At 38.2% G+C, this 17,675-nt stretch overlaps 1 protein-coding gene across 2 annotated transcripts in view; it reads right to left on the reverse strand.

The window, feature by feature from the left end:
• Positions 1–5,521: 5,521 nt before the first annotated feature.
• Positions 5,522–17,675, reverse strand: part of HMGCLL1 (3-hydroxymethyl-3-methylglutaryl-CoA lyase L1) — a 74,343-nt gene continuing 62,189 nt past the window's right edge. For both annotated transcript variants that reach the window (XM_058801612.1, XM_058801613.1), the window contains exons 8-9: positions 10,385–10,510; positions 5,522–8,332 (exon numbers count right to left, since the gene is read on the reverse strand). In XM_058801612.1, coding sequence (XP_058657595.1) covers positions 8,219–8,332; positions 10,385–10,510 — 240 coding nt within the window. In that variant the 3' untranslated portion in view covers positions 5,522–8,218. The remainder of the gene's footprint in view (positions 8,333–10,384; positions 10,511–17,675) is intronic.

Here is a 17,675-nt window from a genome sequence, read left to right on the forward strand (position 1 = left end):
ACTACTCTCTTGCTTGTGCTTTTTAAGGCTATTCCTGAAAGCCAGCCTGTTGTACATATGTGATAATAAAATATATATTAGAAAAACTACTATAAATTATGAAATTTTGTAGTTAAGCATACAAAATATTTTTTATATTTATTAGCTTATTTTTAGCCTTTCAAAAGCTGAAAAAAGGGGTAAAAATGGTAAAACTGTGCTGTCTCTTATTTGTGTAGATCCACAGATCTGTCCTGAGCTGTACATTTCCTAGATTTTTAGATACACATGACACTGGTATAAATGCTGTATCAACAATGGCAATCTTTGAAGCCCACCCTTTCTGATCTCTACTCACCTGGAAGAAATTAAAAAAATCCACTCAGAAACATTTTAGAGACCTGATAAAGAGCACATTTGTGTCATTTTTGTATACCTGGCTCCCAGGTACCAAGTACCTGAAGCAGCAGTCACAGCAAAGCTGCCTGTAGTTTGATGGTGGAGCACTTGCAGGGTAGGAGGAGGTCAGGGTTACAGCCCCCAATGAACTAAAATGACTCTCTGGAATAATGCTTTGACTCCAAAATGTTGTTGCTGAAAATGTTTTTAATTTCTCCTCCAATATGCTTCTAAAAGAAATGAGTGGGGTTTGTCACTTTAAATACAATAACTTTAGAGAGAAATTTTTGGTCTGAATGCCCAGTGGAGAAAGTCACTTGCTTGGGGCTGCAGTGTCTGCTTCTCAGGAGAGAAGCTGTGACCCATCTCACCATCTGTGTTTCCTATTCATTGTCCCTAGGCAAGACACGAAGTGCCTGATTGTCCCCTTGCACTGTTCTGGGAGCCATGGTCCCAAACACCATCCTGGATCCCACCTTGTGCCTAGGAGCTCTGGATTTCTCTCTATAGCTGCGTTGTTTGGCTAGATTTCAGCTTCTATTTACTACCAGTGAGTTGTCTTTGTTAAATCTTCGTGACAATCTAGTCCTGGTGAGCACAAAAGAATGGACTGCTGTTTCTTATTCAGCTGTTACCATGAATAGCACAGGTGTTGCCTTGTTATAATAGCATTTGATTAATTAACTTCATTTTGAATGTGATTAGTTTTAATTTTGTTTGAATTGTCACTAAATGTAACTCAACTCCAGTTTTGACCATGAGACCAATGGTCTAGGGCCACATCTAGTGCTAGATGACAGATCTAGGACTAGAAATAATGTGATCAGAAAAGTAAGAATCTCTACTCTTCTATGTGATTCTTGCCTCTGGCTTTGGTAGCTTGCAAAGTTACTACTGTAGAGCAAAATCTTAAGTGTGCAGTTCTGTTGGGGAGAGGCTTAGAAATCTTACACAATTATTACAATGTGGAATTGCTCTGTCTCTGTTATCTGCATAAACCAAAGAAAGTCCTTTTTGTTTTGCAATCAAATGTTCTGTCATTACAAAATCAGCATTTGGACAAAAATACAGAAACAGAGAAGTGAAGTTCATTTGTTAATCAAAAAGATCTGCTTTAGCAGTCCAGCAATTTGCAGCATCTGGCCTAACTCTCACCAAAGTGCTATATTCATATTCTTCATTTTAAAACTGTGAAGTGGGAAGATTTCAAACTGAAAATAGTGTTGAGAATATCTTGAATCAAAACATTTCATTACACAGGAAATGTACTTTTGACATGAAACCTGTGCTGGTTTTCAGTCTGACTTCAAACACCAGTGAATCTTCCATTCACAAAATTTGAGGAGATAAATTTAAATTTAGATTTTACTAAACCTCAACAACAACAAAAAAATTACCTTCTGTCTTAGAAACTTTTTTTTCTAATTATCTTACATTTAGACACTAGAAACCCAACTCAAAGATGTGTTTAGATGCACACACAGAGTCACAAACAAGTATGTAAAATGCATTTGAAACTGAGGGTATGTTACTCTGAGAGACAACAAGATATTTAATGGCTCTTGTGTTCTTCTGCAATTTCACAGGCTCTCTCTCAAGAGATGACTTAGGATGCTTAGTGGGAAAAGTACATTCCCTCCACTCCATGTGTACAAAGTAGTCTGTCAATTGTATCTAGGTGTTAGTAGTTAAATAAAGGAATTTCTGCTGGGATGATCTGTATTCCTGTAATCCTCATTATACTCTAACTGCTTCACAGTTTTCTGAACAGAGAATCATAGAATCAGTTAGTTCGGAAAAGACTTTTAAGACCTTTGAGTCCAACCACGATGGAAGAAAAAGCAGTATTTTGTAAGAGCTTCATTATTAAAATATTTTCCCCTGAAGTATGACACCTGCATCCAGTACCCAGATGAGGAAAGTTAAGTCTCTTGATGACAAGATTCCCAGGACACATGTCATTTTGTAGCATTCATCCTCTTTCCACTGGAGCAGGGACATCACAAAGGGAAGAAATGAAGGCTGATTGGGCTAGAGGGAGAAACCATGAATTTTTGCCTTACAGCACTCTCATCTGAAAGGGACAATGCTGGGTTCCAGTATTTTCTTTGAAGATTGTTTATACATTTTATCTAACAATTGTTTCAAATTAAATGTGTGAAGATTTTTTGGGACAAGTACACAGGACTAGCTCTTTCTTGTGCAGTGTGAAGCTGTAAAGCCCAAGTTTCTATTTCTGTAATGCCACAGTGGGTCTTGATTTCTTCAAAATGAACATTTTTCCTTGGCTGTCTCACCTGCTTGTGTGGTGAAAAGAATGAGATACTTGGATAGGCAGAGGCTCAGCCTTTTGAGGCTGTTGTGGGAATCACATCCCACTGCCCTGAGCTAGATATCAGACCAAGCTAGGAACAGAGAGATGGATGGAAGCAGCACCAACACCAGAAGATATGCCACAAAACAGAGAACACCATTCAGTTCTTTTTAAAAATGACTGTGATTGTCTTTCCACCAAGGAAAATACTAACCCTTGTGTTCAACTATTGAAGATAACTAACTGCAGGTCATGTTCAGGCACTTCAAAGTAGCATGGGGTAGGGAATTTTGCTGTTGATTTCGCCAAGAAAGTTGCCTCATCAGTATTTTGATGTTTCAGACCACATGCTGAAGTCATTCAGTCTCCCATGAAGTGTGTAGGGAATCTTAGACATCACTTAGACAGCACAGATTTCTATCCTGCATTGGAACATCTGAAGTTAGATAATGCCTCATTGAGTTTTTTGAACTCCTACCTCCATTCCTGCCTGTAGCTTTTAATGTTTAGTTAATGGAGGAAGGAAATGTTTCCCCAGTAACTTAAAAGAGATTTGTCTGCTATAAAAACACACAGGAACGCCAGATTAAAAGGTAATCCTAAGAAAAAGCACTCCAAATGTATTACAAGGTAACAAAGTCAACACAGGCATACACGTCAGTGACAGCTTATATTTGCTAATGCTGTATGCATGAGCTGGTCAGTTAGAGCTGCTGAATCTGGCATAAAACATGAGCATATCGGTTTCAATAAACAGCAAGGGAGATTTTATTTCAGCTGTAACACTGCATATTGCAAAATCACAAATGCATTTAACCAGGCAGATACATGACAATTCCTTGACAAACATATCGTCTCTTTGACATTGTTTTCAAAGGACTGAGTTGACTTTGGCTGTAGTCCTTCTGCCTGCTGTGTTATTGCAGCAATGAAGATCAACACTGCATTACAGCAGGACTGTAGAGAAAAATAATCTTAAAAAATATAACAAAAGAAAAGTTGATTAATTTTGATCAGCAAGTCAAGAACTGGAATTTGTTTACTTGCCACTCTTATACCTGTTTAGCCACTCATCTAGATACTTCACAATCAGTGAAGAGAACTGAAGGCAGTGTCAGAAAACACAGAAAAAATCAGTGGCAAAAAGTATCGAATTTCTGATACCACAGTAACTAAACAATATTTCTACCCCTTAAACTCAGTGGAAAAAATGGGCAGATCTTATACATTCACACTAACTCTTTGGATAAGCATTATTTCATTTCAACAACACTGATCCCAAACATAAGAATTTTATCTCACAGACTTGTAGTCTTCATTTTGTGACTCCTTAATACAATAATAAAAGTTTTATGAACTCAAATGACACTATTAAGAGTGGAAAATTAGCCAAAGCCTCTCTGGACTTATTCACAACACTACAACATTTAGTTCTTATTTCATAAGCTCTGGTTATACACAAAAATGAGCCATTAAAGTGTTGGTCCAGAGCCAAGTTGCCCTAATACATAAAAGTTTAAACTACAAAGCAAGCTGCTGCTGGAAGACATTAGAACTGTATGGAATCTATGTTGTTGCTGGGTTCTGGAAGGCACTGAAGAATGAATATGCCCATACTACTGGAACTGATCAACTTTTCCTCCAACAAAGGATACCAGTCATACCTTCAACAATGTAACATCTTGACTTAAATTTTTATAATGACACAGTGATAAGAACACCTGCTCATGGAAGCCAAACTCCTGGATGCAAGCCCTCCGCAGCCAGGGGGCTACTTCATGGTGAAGTGACAGCATTGTATTCAATTGGGGACAGTGATAGGGACTAAAAGAGCAGACATCACTAGTGAATATAAGCATATAGGTTCTTCTGAATATAAGCAGATATATAATATAGGTACTTCTAAATATAAGCATAAAGGTTTAGGGGTCAGGAGCACTGGAGAGCCTCATCCCATGTCTTGGCATGTTTTTCAAGCGATATAGTCTCAGCTGTTGTCCTATGAGCTGAATTCAGTGCTACCTATGTGAGTGATGCACGCTCATGGCATGGCTATTAGATTAGTCTTTGCTATTAAAAGTAATAGATGCTTATTTTTTGAAGCCAGACATTAGGTGTCATAATGTTCTGCAAAGTCAAAATTATGCCAACCCAGGAAATCAGAGCAGCAGCATTTTACAAACCTAAAATATGTTAGTAGGCAGAAGGTAAGATGTCTCAAGTCATATTACAACTAAACAAGGATTTCATAGGGACTAATGACCTGGACCCACAGACCTAAATTCATCCCAGGTGGCAATTTTGGCACATAAACACTGGGTTGTGGTTGCTCTTTTTTTATTCTGGCTCTATGTTTCTCTCTCTCATAACAATCATGACAAACAATCTATTTGTCTGTGACCTCCACCCTGGATTACAATAACTCACAATGTGGGTTAAGCTGAACATGTGGGTAAAGTACAGGCTCCAGATGTGACTGCTCATCTTTTCCAATGCTCACATCATTACAGAATAACAGACCTGCAATTAAGGCTCTCCACAAGTTTCCAAGTAGTTTCTAAAACAGACCCACCCAATAAAGAACTGAGACATTTTAGATTGTTCATCTACATGATTTAATAGGTACCCTGTTTCACTGCATGGGGAGAATCAAGAGCCTTGAATCAAGAGCCAACTGTCTGCAAACCAGACAGTCCAGATGCTGAGAAGCCTAGGATGCACTGTGCACAGAGGCATAAAAATGGACACTATCTGTTCAGTTCCTTACTTGGCTGATAATTGAAGACTTCACCACCACCTTCAAGAAAAAGAACCCTGCCTTGCAGAGGCACTAACATTCTTTTCTTGGGATTTTTCTGGGCTTAGGAATTTTTAATTTTCTATTTTACCCAGTGACACAAATTATTACAGATTTACGAGAAAGTGTGTTCTTTTTCAGTTCATAATCACAGGAAAAGCTGAGCTGGAAGGGGTCCACAAGGATCATCAAGTTCAGCTCCTGGGCCCTGCACAGCACCATCCCCAAGAGTCACACCCTGTGCCTAAGGGCATTGTCCAAACACTTTCTGAACTCTGTCAGGCTGTGTTGTGACCACTGCCCTGGGGAGCTGTTCCAGTGCCCACCCACCCTCTGGGTGAAGAACATTTTTCTGATATCCAACCTGCACCTCCCTGACACAGCTTCAGGCCATTCCCTCAGCTCCTTCATGGGTGGGTATTAATCTCCCCAGGCTGAGCAGCAAGTTCAGTCTCAGTTCAGTTGTTTAGTCTCACATTCAGGTTTGCTTCACAACTGCTTTGTTTTCAAGGGCTGACTTCCCTTTCAGTCTTTGAGAAGCTTGATAATGTTTCTGTTAATTAAACATGCAGGCTCAGAGGGTCTTGGGTGGAAGAAAATTCATCAGGACCTACATGAAAACTGCATACTTCAGCTCAAAATGAGCCAAATCTGTGCCTACAGAGAAAACTAAACAGGAAAAATTATTATTAAATACGAAAGTATTACAGTGAGGTTAGTCACCTTCAAGGGTAAATGACACACAAATTAGGGAGTTTTTAAGATGTCAATTCTGGCACCATGTTCAGGCTTAACTGCACTGCTGCAGTTTCCTTACCTCTTCATTTGGTCAAATTCATTACAGAATTTTTAAGTCTGTGAATGGTTCAAGACCTGGTTTTATTTAAGTTCATGTTTTGGTATATAAGCTATAGTGGCTGCTAAATAACAAAGCCCCAGCTGAAACATGGGAAAAAAGAGGAAAGAGTTTTTTTGTGGTGATCCAATCATGCATCCAGAGCAGGTCAAGAAAATCAGGGTGTTCTTACCTTCAGGAGTACTTCAAAGTCTTCTTACTAGACTCTGCAGGAAAGATTTAGTATTTTGGAACGATAGGCAAGATATTTCTTGCCTCACCTGAACACCTTTCTGTTTTTATCCTTTGACTTTTACCATGAGAAGAGTGAAACAAAGTAGCTTATATTAATTTTGACTATAATTATGGCATAAACAGAATAGGAGTGTTATACCAAATTTATAGCTTTGTGTTGCTGGAATGCAAAGACTAACTTTGTTAAACAATGCCAATTCTAAAGTACACAACTGGCTAAAAGATGTCAGAAAAATTCACTTTGGTATTTCAAAGGCAAACCATGACTCAGCTGTAACTTGGCAGACTTGAGTTCCAGACAAAAAACTTTCAGCCTTTTCTTTTTTTGTGTGTTATCTTCCACTTTCTTTCAACTTACCTTTTGACAAGACTTCACATTTTTGAGGAAAACTGAGAATATGGAAGAAGACCACAGTCCAGGGTTTTAGATTTTCATGTCAACAGGACATGTTCAGAAAATATAGATCAAAGTTAAGTACACAGAGAAGCACAGATCCTACACAACCAACCAGTAAGAGTACTGAAGTTTCAGGATGAAAAACATGACAGTATTTTCATGGCACACTTGAACATTTATATATAGGATAAGGCTTTTTGAATTTGTCCATTTGTTCATTATTGATCTAATCTATTGATTATTGAACAGTGCAGTTCATTGGCATCTTGTTGAACTAAGGCATTTAAAAGAACAGTATCATTTTCAGTAGAGCACACAAAAAAAAAATAATTCTGTGGTCTCCTTTGTTTAAGCTAGTCCAGAAAAATACTACTATCCTAAAAAACCTGTGATTTCTGGATGAGAATGTCAATTCGTAGCCTACAGCATGAAAAATCTAATTTTTTATGAAACCTTGGATGAAAATGTAGCCCCTTCTACACCACTATGAACCTGAATGATGTTGAAAACCTTGCCAATTTTTATTTGCTTTGTATAATTAGGTTTTAATAAGTTGACCAAAAAATGCAACTACAACAAATTTAACATATGTAACAAATAAGGAAATTTGCTGGAGGATTGGAAGGAGCTGGCAGAGTGCCACTCACCACAATGTCTTGGAACAAGATAAAGTCATCCATAATTTAGCAGATGTTAAACAAAATTTAAAAGAAGTTCTATTGCTAAAAAATTCTTACAGTGAATTCAGATTTGGCTCTGTGTTCATAACACAGTGACTTGACAAATGAAAAGCAAGAATTCAGATAAATAAAACACATAACAGAATGGCCACACACAGTGTGAGATCTCATAAACTACTGAAAATATTTGTACTGTTCTGAAAGACATCTTGATTAAAATTTAACTATGTACTCACTGTTTCTACCTGGTTTTCCTGAAAATAACTAAAAATTCAATTTAAAACATGGTAAAATTTCCTGATATTTATATATTTCTCTTGTCTGTAGAAGTACAGAGTACTTCTACAGGGTTCTGTACTACAGTCATTTATTTCTTACTTACAAATCAGACAGTTCCTGACAAGACAGTACAGTACAATAACTGTTCCCATTAAATAAAAATTATACATAGGTTCTATTTTGTTTCTTTGATGCAATGGTTTCCTTGTTTCTTTTCCTAAAGCAAATGTCCTTGGTCAAGGTAAATGGAAAATGTAATCAAGCTGCAAAAAGAAAAATCCATTTAATTGATAGTTCCAGTACTGAAGGAAGCTTGTGCAACCTTTGAGTTTGTTTTCTTGTTCAAAGCTGTGCAGATGAAGTTTCCAGCTTCCATCACGGCACAAAGATTTACTCCCTAAAAAAGAGGGGAAAATTGTGAAGAATAATAAATGCACATGTTGAAAATGCTTAGACTCCAAGTTTTTTGCTCCAGGGTCTAATTTTTGCAAACAAAGGGCCTGATTCATGTTATAGGTCAGTAATGGGGATCAGTAAAGCTACAGTGATTTACAGGTAGTTACAGCTTCTAGTTGTTTGGAAGGTTCTACTACTTTGAGAGTGATTTCTTGTCCCATCAGCAGTGGACCAAATACTGGAGTAATAACCTTCAACCCCAGAATAATCTGGAATAAGGAGCTGGAATTACAGCTAGAAGTTAGAAGCTATACTTATTTATCATCCAACACTACAAAACTTTGTGCAAAAAGCATGAAAAAGGATTCAAAAAGTGAAGACTTGTGTTTTGCTATTGCTATAATCTAAATTTAAAATTACACAAAACCTAAATAAAATCACCACCAAACCAAAGAAAAAATAAGCATTTGATGGTGAGATTGTCTCCATGGGATTTCCTATCAACCTTTAGGACAAGCTGTATTCTTGCTTGGCCACCAGATTGTTAGCAGATTAATCAATCTTATCAAGAAGCCTGGTACATGGTATATTTCATATAATCCAACTATTTTTTGCTTAATTGCTTCCTTTTGCTATGAGTCACTTGTTAAGGTCAATGAGTATTTTGCCCAAGAAAAGACTATACTGAAAGCATGAGTCTAAGGTGCACAGCAATGTAAAGTGAAATGCATGATTTCTCCTCCTTATTTCAAAGAATTGTGTTATTTCAAAAGAATAAACATCGTTCTCATGAGGAAAAGCTGCCCCAAAGTGTGTACAAGCAGTTCAAAACTTGTACAGTGGACACTTGTGATTGAACGTTTTCTGATATCTACCCTGAACTCCCTAAAAAGCAAATGAGAGCAGATAAATGCTTACAGTGAACTCTGTAAGGCACTGAATATGCTTTAACAGTGCCCAGGGAATGTCCAAGTTCTGTAATCCTTTCATGTCAAGGGAATCCACTGGCCTGTACATCACACAGAACTGAAGCCCACCAACAAGTGAATGATAAGTTCCAATGACCTCAGTAATGCAAATCTTCCTATTTCAGATATCAGGCATTTAGATTTCTTTCTGTGGTGATTTAAATGCAAACCACACACTTTGTAGTTTTGGCAGTTCTTTATATGTTCTCCTTTGAACTTGACTCTCCATGTCCATGTGTAAATTAAACATAAAGTTACAGCAATGCCTGAGTTAGCACAAACTCATTATGCCACACATCCAGATAAATGGGGACAGACAGGAAGACCAAAGAGCACATTTATTGAAGAAGGCAGTAAATGAGTTCTAGGAATACAGAATAATTAACATGCCAGCCAGCCAGGGATACTAAATGAGTGCTCTTGAGGTGTGGATGCTCACTGGTAAGGCTCATTAAAGTGCAGCTCAGGGTATGTGAGCTGCTCTGCCCTCTCCTCCAACAACAGGACTGGTAATAAAAATGACTGTGACTCCTAGCCAGTAACAGGTTCTGTACAATTTTGAAATACATTAAGTGGATACCCGAGAAATAACAATGTCCTGTGCCTGGGTGCAAAACATCACAATTTTTTTCAACTTTGAAGTCAGAAAAATTGACAACAAATTAATAAGCACTATGAGATATATCCAAAACTGTGACAAAAGCTGAGCTCTGCTCAGTCTTTCCACTGTTGAGATGATCAGCCTTCTGTAGCAATGTCTACAGTACTGAGTTTTTTTGTGGTTACTGAGACAGAGCAATGACACAAAGCAGATGCTACTAAATTCCTCATAGTTCCAGGTAGGAAGAAGTAGATTATTAAAATTATGTTAAATACACAAACCATTTCTAGTCTAAATTGCTAATGAAGACAACATCATTCCTGTTATATGTCAAGCCATATTAAAGCACTGAGTTTGCAAAAACTTCTATGGGCTCTGAATATTTTGTTGTACAGCATAAGTTTTTGTGAGGTACGTATTGTATGTTTCCTAGAATTTTTTTTTTTTTCCTTAAAGTCTTAACTGGAAAGTAAAAATATCTTACTGTGTTGATCCCCAGACCATTCAGCATGTATATCACATCCTCTGTGGCTACATTTCCAGTAGCACCTTTTGCATAGGGACAACCACCAAGTCCTGCAACAGATGAATCCACCACAGAAACTCCCATCTGGAAAATAACAACACAAAAATGAAGCATCAGCACAGAGTATTATTTATAATTTTTCATAAGTGGCAGGCCATATGTATTAGTTACCATGCATAAAATACACATTTCTCCACAAATGGATGTGTTCCTTGGAGGAAATTCCTTATAATGGTTTTAATCCTGACATCTTTATAAGGTAAGACATTTCAAACACAGGATACAGAACAAAGAACTAATGGTCCATTACATGTGATTTTGGCAGATAAGATGATTGCTGTTTTATAGAAAGAGGTCTTTTCTCTCTTTATCTTTCAACTTGGTGCTTTTAAATAACATGCATCTAATATGAAAGGTTTTCATGCAAAAAACCAATCAATGGAAGTTCTCCATAGATATATACAGGTTGAGCTCGGAATATTTTTAAGAGAATACTTGATGCACAGTGTTAAGCTTTCTCATTTAAACTAGACTTAAATTAAGACTTGAAAAAATACTCAGCAGTGGTAAATTAATAATTGTTTGCTTTTTGTTTTCTTCCTGCTGCATTCAAATATCTTCTCTCTTCTGATCCACTCAGCATATTCATGATAAAAAGTAGTAAACCAGTTACCAACTCCATCCAGAACATAATATTACATTTCCTATGGGATGAAGTCTTCCCTAGGAGAATGATAAGGGAGGAGGCAAAAAACTGAGGCAGTGACTTCACTGATATGTTTAGGAAGCTTTTGCACCCTCTTCTTTCTATTATTTGATGTTTAAAATAAAGCTGACACTGGAAAGCAATTGTTTTCTGTTACAATGCATTAGGTATGTGATCCAGGACACTGGGTCTCCCTTGTCAGAGAAAGCTCTTCAGTCTTCCCCTGCCTCTGGAGGCATTCAGGCTCGACAGATAATCAGAAGCAGGCAAGGGAATTAGGCAGAACAATTATTAAGTCTTCAAAGACACAAGTTCTTAAAGAACACAAGTTGCTCTTAGTGCCGTAATAGCACTAGAGGGTTCCCTTCCCCACAGGAATAATTTAGACAGACATACACCAAAACTGTAAGACAGGTCAGGCAGACTGAAATTCAGGACGGGAGTTCCTGTGCAGAGATAAATTTTCAAAACCCTGACTTTGGATACAGAGAGATTCAGAGGTGAAGCCATGCTTGTTACCCACATATGCAGGTCAGGAATTTGGCTTAGAGGCCTGACTGCACAGATTGGTGATCACTCTTCTGTCCCTGCAGGCTGCTCTGGGAGCCTGAGCTTCTCCTTCCCAGACATGCACACAACTAGCTGGCAAGGTAGGTAAATGACCATCCTGCATGTTGCAGTTGCTAAGTCCCCTTTCCAAATATACCTCGTAGTTAGTTTTTTAGTTCTAAAATAAACTAACCTAATGTGGGCGTTTTTTTTGTACTTGTTTCTAGTTTTAACAGTGCACTCCATAGTTTTATCATTGGCCTTACAGACTCTTTGGACTTCCAACATCTCTGGAGAGCAACAATAAAGAAGGAATTGTTGTCACAGGTCTTATTCTTGGACAGAGAAAATTATCTTGATCTAGGTAGCTGCTCAAAGCCTGTAATAAAGACCTCAAAGGAGTCAAGGTGCATTACTATGACAGGCAAGAGAGTACTATTTAATATTGCTCACATAATAAGGGTCTCTAAAAAGAGGTACCGTACTTCAAAGTACACTAATTTGTGACTTATGGAGTGAATCACCAAAGTGCACATTTCACATTTCAGTCATTTGTCACACTCTTTGTTTGTGCAGGCCACCAGTCAGAAAATGTCCAGTACACAGAGGATGTGCATCCACAACAGCTGGAAATTCTGTCTCTTTTTGCACTATCTGCTAAGATTCATGCATTTTCTCTAGAAGTCATTGGCCTGAGCTCCACAGTGGCAGCTCTCAGCTTACAAATGTCCATGCAGAGACACATGTTGGGCTTCTTATTGGAAAGATTTAAGGTATAGTGGAGGTCTGCAGAAAAGGATGTCTAACAGGCAGATGTACAGGTTGATACAAGCATGATCCCACTACTATGCCTTCTCTCTCAGTCTTATTTTAAGATTTACATCAGAAATTATTGTTTCAGAGAGGCAAAGATAAAATAAAGTGTCTTTCATGGAGGTTTTCCCAATCTGTCATAACTGCTAGAGCATTCTTCTTCATGCACTCATTTTCAGTAATTTTTACATGAGGATAAACCTATAGACAAATAATGTGTTGAGGTACATCAATGCTGTTAAATTCCCAAGGAATATCAGCAGACTCAGAAACAGCTTCAGTATTTATTATTAAAAAATTCAGTAGTACTTATAAATAACTTCAGTAGTTATTAAAAAAATTATGAACATTCACTTTCTAATCCCCAAAAATTATCTCAATAAATTCTTGTCCTTTTACACCAATAGGAAAAAAGTATCAACTAAATAGTATTTGGCAAAAACGGGCAAAAAAGTCAGTAGTCTGCTCCAGTCCTTCACAGGGCACTCACTGTAAGCAAAACCAAAACCAATATCCTCCAGCATTAAAAGGGCATGTTTTCTAAAGACATTGAATTGACACATATTAGTTCTTGATTTCCTTGTACAAACACTAGTGATGCCACTGTGATTCTGAATTTGCAGTGCAAATCTCGCAGCAGTGGGGTACAGGTGGCTGATAATTGTTTGTTGCAAGTGTTGGTGACTATGGGTGGAAATGAGATATCACAGCCACCTGAAGGTAGCATGGAACACGCCTCTGTGTCTAACCACACCCTTGTATTCTCAGGCAGCCTTGTCTGAGTTATTCAAAGTACCCTCACTGGAAGCTGGAGAAAGCTCAGACAATTTATATTACTGTAGATGCAAGAGCATCTAAAACCCTGATGCCTTCTGCTGACTAAGCATTGGGAGCAGTAATTTCCACATGACAGACAGTGATAATTGCTCTGTCTTTTAAATCATTGACTATTTTGGCTAAATATAAAAAAAAGGAGAAGGTCTAATAATAGCACCTTTACATAGGTTGCATCCTTGGGGGGATGGCTGTAGCCCTAGTACAGGACACTTAATCCATTATTTCCCAGAAACAGTGCATAAACATGAAGTCTCTAAAATTGTATCTCTATCAGGATGTATTTGCTATTTGAACATTAAGCCACTGGTAGACAAGGTCTAAACATGGCATATATAATACAGCAATCCTGACTGACCTCCAAATCTGACAGTTCCTCAAATCAGTGGTCTTAACATGCAGTGAGCAGGTGTCTCTCCTTTAAGATGTCTTTTAGAGTTCTCTTCACAATGCTTTTGAAAGGAATCTACTGTAATGTGCTACTATTTCAGCAACAGGCAGGGTCAGCTGCATCTGTGTACTCTTGCATGTTGTACAGACAGTTATAATTCAGTGTTTGCTAACTCAAGTGCAGAATCACTCCAGTTCGTCTTCAGTGGCCCCATTCAAAAAATCCTTAAATAATCCATACTCTAAACTCCAATCTAACAGTGCTAAAAAAAGATGTTGGAAAACATCCCTCAGCAGTGGTACTAACTAATTTGGAGGTTGATATTACAGCCCAGCCTGTCTAAGCACAGAGTCTGAAATAGCACCTAATAAATAACTCCTCTGCACATTTGAGCAGCCATGAAGCTCTTTTGTTTTTGCAGCCATTAAAAGCAAAAGCAGCTCTAAAGTAAAACCTAAAAATTGGCCAAATATGTAAAACTAAGTATTTTCCTTCATCTTCCATATTTGTCACACTTTTACAGGAGATAATGAATTTCAATCCTTTAACCAATTGAAGCTTGCAAAAAATTCACTGTCAATATGATGTTTTAAAAGTCCAGAGTCTCACTGTCACTTCCTGACAGGCACTAAATTGTGCTGACATTCATGAGAAGTTGTACTGCAGCTATTTCATAGGTTATGTCCTAAATGAGCACTCACTGAGCTGCTTCCACATGGACATATGTGGAGGTGAACAATGGCTTGGCTTCCAGGACAACTACAGTACTTCAATATTTTTGACACTTTTGAAAATCACAAAATTCCTGACAGTGGTTCCTGAACACCTTCCAAACTTTATTTTTGGCTAGCTTTAGCTTACTCTCCAGAGAAGGCAGAGGACTTTTTCTCCTGTCCCATGCTAAGTTCCTAATTCCCCAACGAGAAAGCAAGGAATTAAATTCATCACCTTTGTCAAACAGCCAATTTTAACAGGAAACCATTATTGCCAGTGAATAATAAATGCTTCATGTTTCTCAGCTTGCTTTAGTAGCTCCCCATAACTTCTTGTTGGGACAGTCAGTCTCCTTCCTTACTGATGTTTAAACCTGGTTTGTCTGGCAGAAGTTTGACTTTGTTTCTCTCTTAAAAATGGCAAGGTCAGCATCAGTAACTCCAGGAAAGTATGTGGTATAAATCAGAAGCTATAAATCAGATCTTTCATAAATTTGGCTTCTTCTAAATGATGAGATTTTGAAAGCATAATATCAAGGTATTGATATTATGCAAGGATACAAGGTATGCATTAAAGAGGAAAATATTTGTGCCACAAAGTCAAGGGGCCACAGTGCTGTGAAGCTCAGTGCCTTAAAGATAGGAGCATGTAGATTCTGCAAAGAGTGGCTGCATTAGTTCAGCTTTTGCTCAAGGAAGGCAGCAGGCAGAAGTAAGATTTGTCAGGCCAAAGGCTGCCCACACAAAAGGCAGTACAGGACTAATGCTATTTAATCCTGCAGCCCAGTCAGTGCCGAGCTGGCACTCTTGGAATGGTGGCTTCTGCCATATCACTGTGTCTCTCTGGCATCAGTCTGCTACCTACCACTACATGGCATGTCACTGGCAGAAACAGCCTCTCCTGCAGAGAAACACAGAATTAGCCAGACACAGAAATGACTATGCCAGCAATGCTTTGTAAGGTTCAGTGGCTACAAAGACCCTTCCCTAATTTACATTGTCAAGTTGTTTAAAACCAAAGCTTGCCATTCTCCTGTATTTCAATATAATACATGTATGCAAATAAATATTATTTTGGTATTGAAGAAATTAAAATCATCATTTTCTATGTATAAGGCAATAAAATGAGATAACACCTCTCTGTGGAAATCTGTGAAAGTTATCTGCATTTCCTTCCTGCTTCTCTGCTTTTGCTAAGGTTAAAAAACTGCTAAGAAACATCACAAAACTGCTTTTGACTTAACACCATCCCTACTGACCACAGGGTGTCACTGTAACATTAAAATATCTAATTTCCCAGTTCCCGTTGTTTGAAAATTAATACATTCATCGAGGGGAAAGAAATCCTTTTCTTCCAAAACATATTGAGATGCAAGCAATTTGTGGGCAGACGTGCCACATAAAATAGGTTAATACTACATTCCTTTAACTCATTGTACACATCTTTTCATATTGCTACTGACACATTTATTATAAGCAAAGCTGGCAATGACATCTAGAGTTAAAGTTCCCTAACACTTTCTGTCATAAGGCCCCACTTTCAGTTGTTTATTACTTTGTCAGCCTTTAACTGCTGGAACTTATATTTTCCATACCTTGTCTCTGCCTCAGACTGGATTGTTTTGAAAGTTTCAGTGAAAAATGGGCTTGGCCACTTCCGGGAACAAGTTTTGGGGAAGAAAACCACTCTGTTACATTCATATTCAATAAGTTTTACACGAGTTTCTTGGAGATATTTTTGTAGCTTTGCAGTCTCAAGTTTGGCACAGAAGGGGTACTGATCTTAAGAGATCCCAGTCTGGACTTAGTTACAAGCTCAGGGAAGTTCCACCTTATTTACCACCCTATTGTCAGGAACTGGTCAGTCTGGGAGTTAAAATGCCCAAGGGTCAAGGGAGCAGCAGCTGACCATGATTTTTTTTTTTTTCTTAACTTCAACTAAGAATTGTGAAGCAATTTCTCTGAGCCTGAGTTGAAATATCTGTGTCCCTGACTGACAATGCATCACCTGCACAAAAGCTAGAGCAGTGAGGTCTGTGTTGCAGATCTGGTTCTTCAGAAAACATTCATGGATGTTTAGGGGGAATCAATTCCATTCAACATGAGACTGGTTTTGAGATTTTGGAATGCTAATAAAAATCCTGTGCCATAACACAATTAAAGAAGCAGATGTTCACAAATCATTATTTTATTGCCCATGGAGGCTGACTGTGCTCCTTTCAGGAATATGTGCACTCTTATATTTAGAAACACTGGGGTTTGCTGGTGTGGGGCTGTGCTCAACTCCAGCTCTCCCTTGCTAAGGATCACAAAGCTGCAGGGGGAGCAGGAGGCACGCCAAGATCTTGTTGGAACCCATGAAGATGCAATCATCATGCCAGATGATGCTGCTGACTCAAAATAAGCAGCTACTGCTCAGGATGCTCTTCAGCAGAAGTTGCTGCTCTCAAGCAAACCTGTGATGGTTTAACAATTTATCTGCTTTCTATGTAATGAAATAACCTGATCTATAAACACATGGTATTTTTTCTACAGACAAAAATATGTTTGAACACAGTCAGGAGACCGATGAAATAGGTAGGGAAGAGAAGATAATAATCTTGTGATCTGGAGGGAAAGGGGAAATTAGACAGAAAAGGCAAAGGGCAGCTTTGGGGTAGGCTGGGATGGAACTGTCCTGTCCAGAGATGCAAAAGCTGTGCCAGGTTTCCTGTGCCCTACATCATCACGTACCAACAAGGTGTTTCTCATATGCTACATGCACAAATGAATAAAAATAAACTGGAAAACAAACAGAGGGCTTTGAATGGACAAGGGAGATAAATGGTTGCTTAACTCCATGGTAAAGTTACTGAGGGTAGCTTTGGGAGAGGAAAATTTAACTGGAACTGGACAAAGAATGCTTGGAGCTGCTGACTGTTATGGTCCAATGAATAAAGAAAAAAAATATCCACTTACTTCCATGGGTGGCTTACAGAGGATAAGCTGAGTAGACACATATCCACTAAAATAAAATGGCTGAATTATCATAATATGGGGCATCAGCTGAGAATGGATTGAATGAAGGACAGAACAGGTAAAAATCAATGTTTGAGATGCATGCTGCAGGCAGTGCACTTCTCTGTCAGCCACAATACCGAAAAGGGCAGAGGATTGACATGAAGAATCAGGGAAAGGCACTGATTTGAAAGGCTTACTATTTGAAGTACACGTGGCAAAAGTGGAACATGTGAATCTATCAAT

This window comes from Ammospiza caudacuta, chromosome 3, assembly GCF_027887145.1.
Source record: "Ammospiza caudacuta isolate bAmmCau1 chromosome 3, bAmmCau1.pri, whole genome shotgun sequence".
Lineage (NCBI taxonomy): Eukaryota > Metazoa > Chordata > Aves > Passeriformes > Passerellidae > Ammospiza > Ammospiza caudacuta.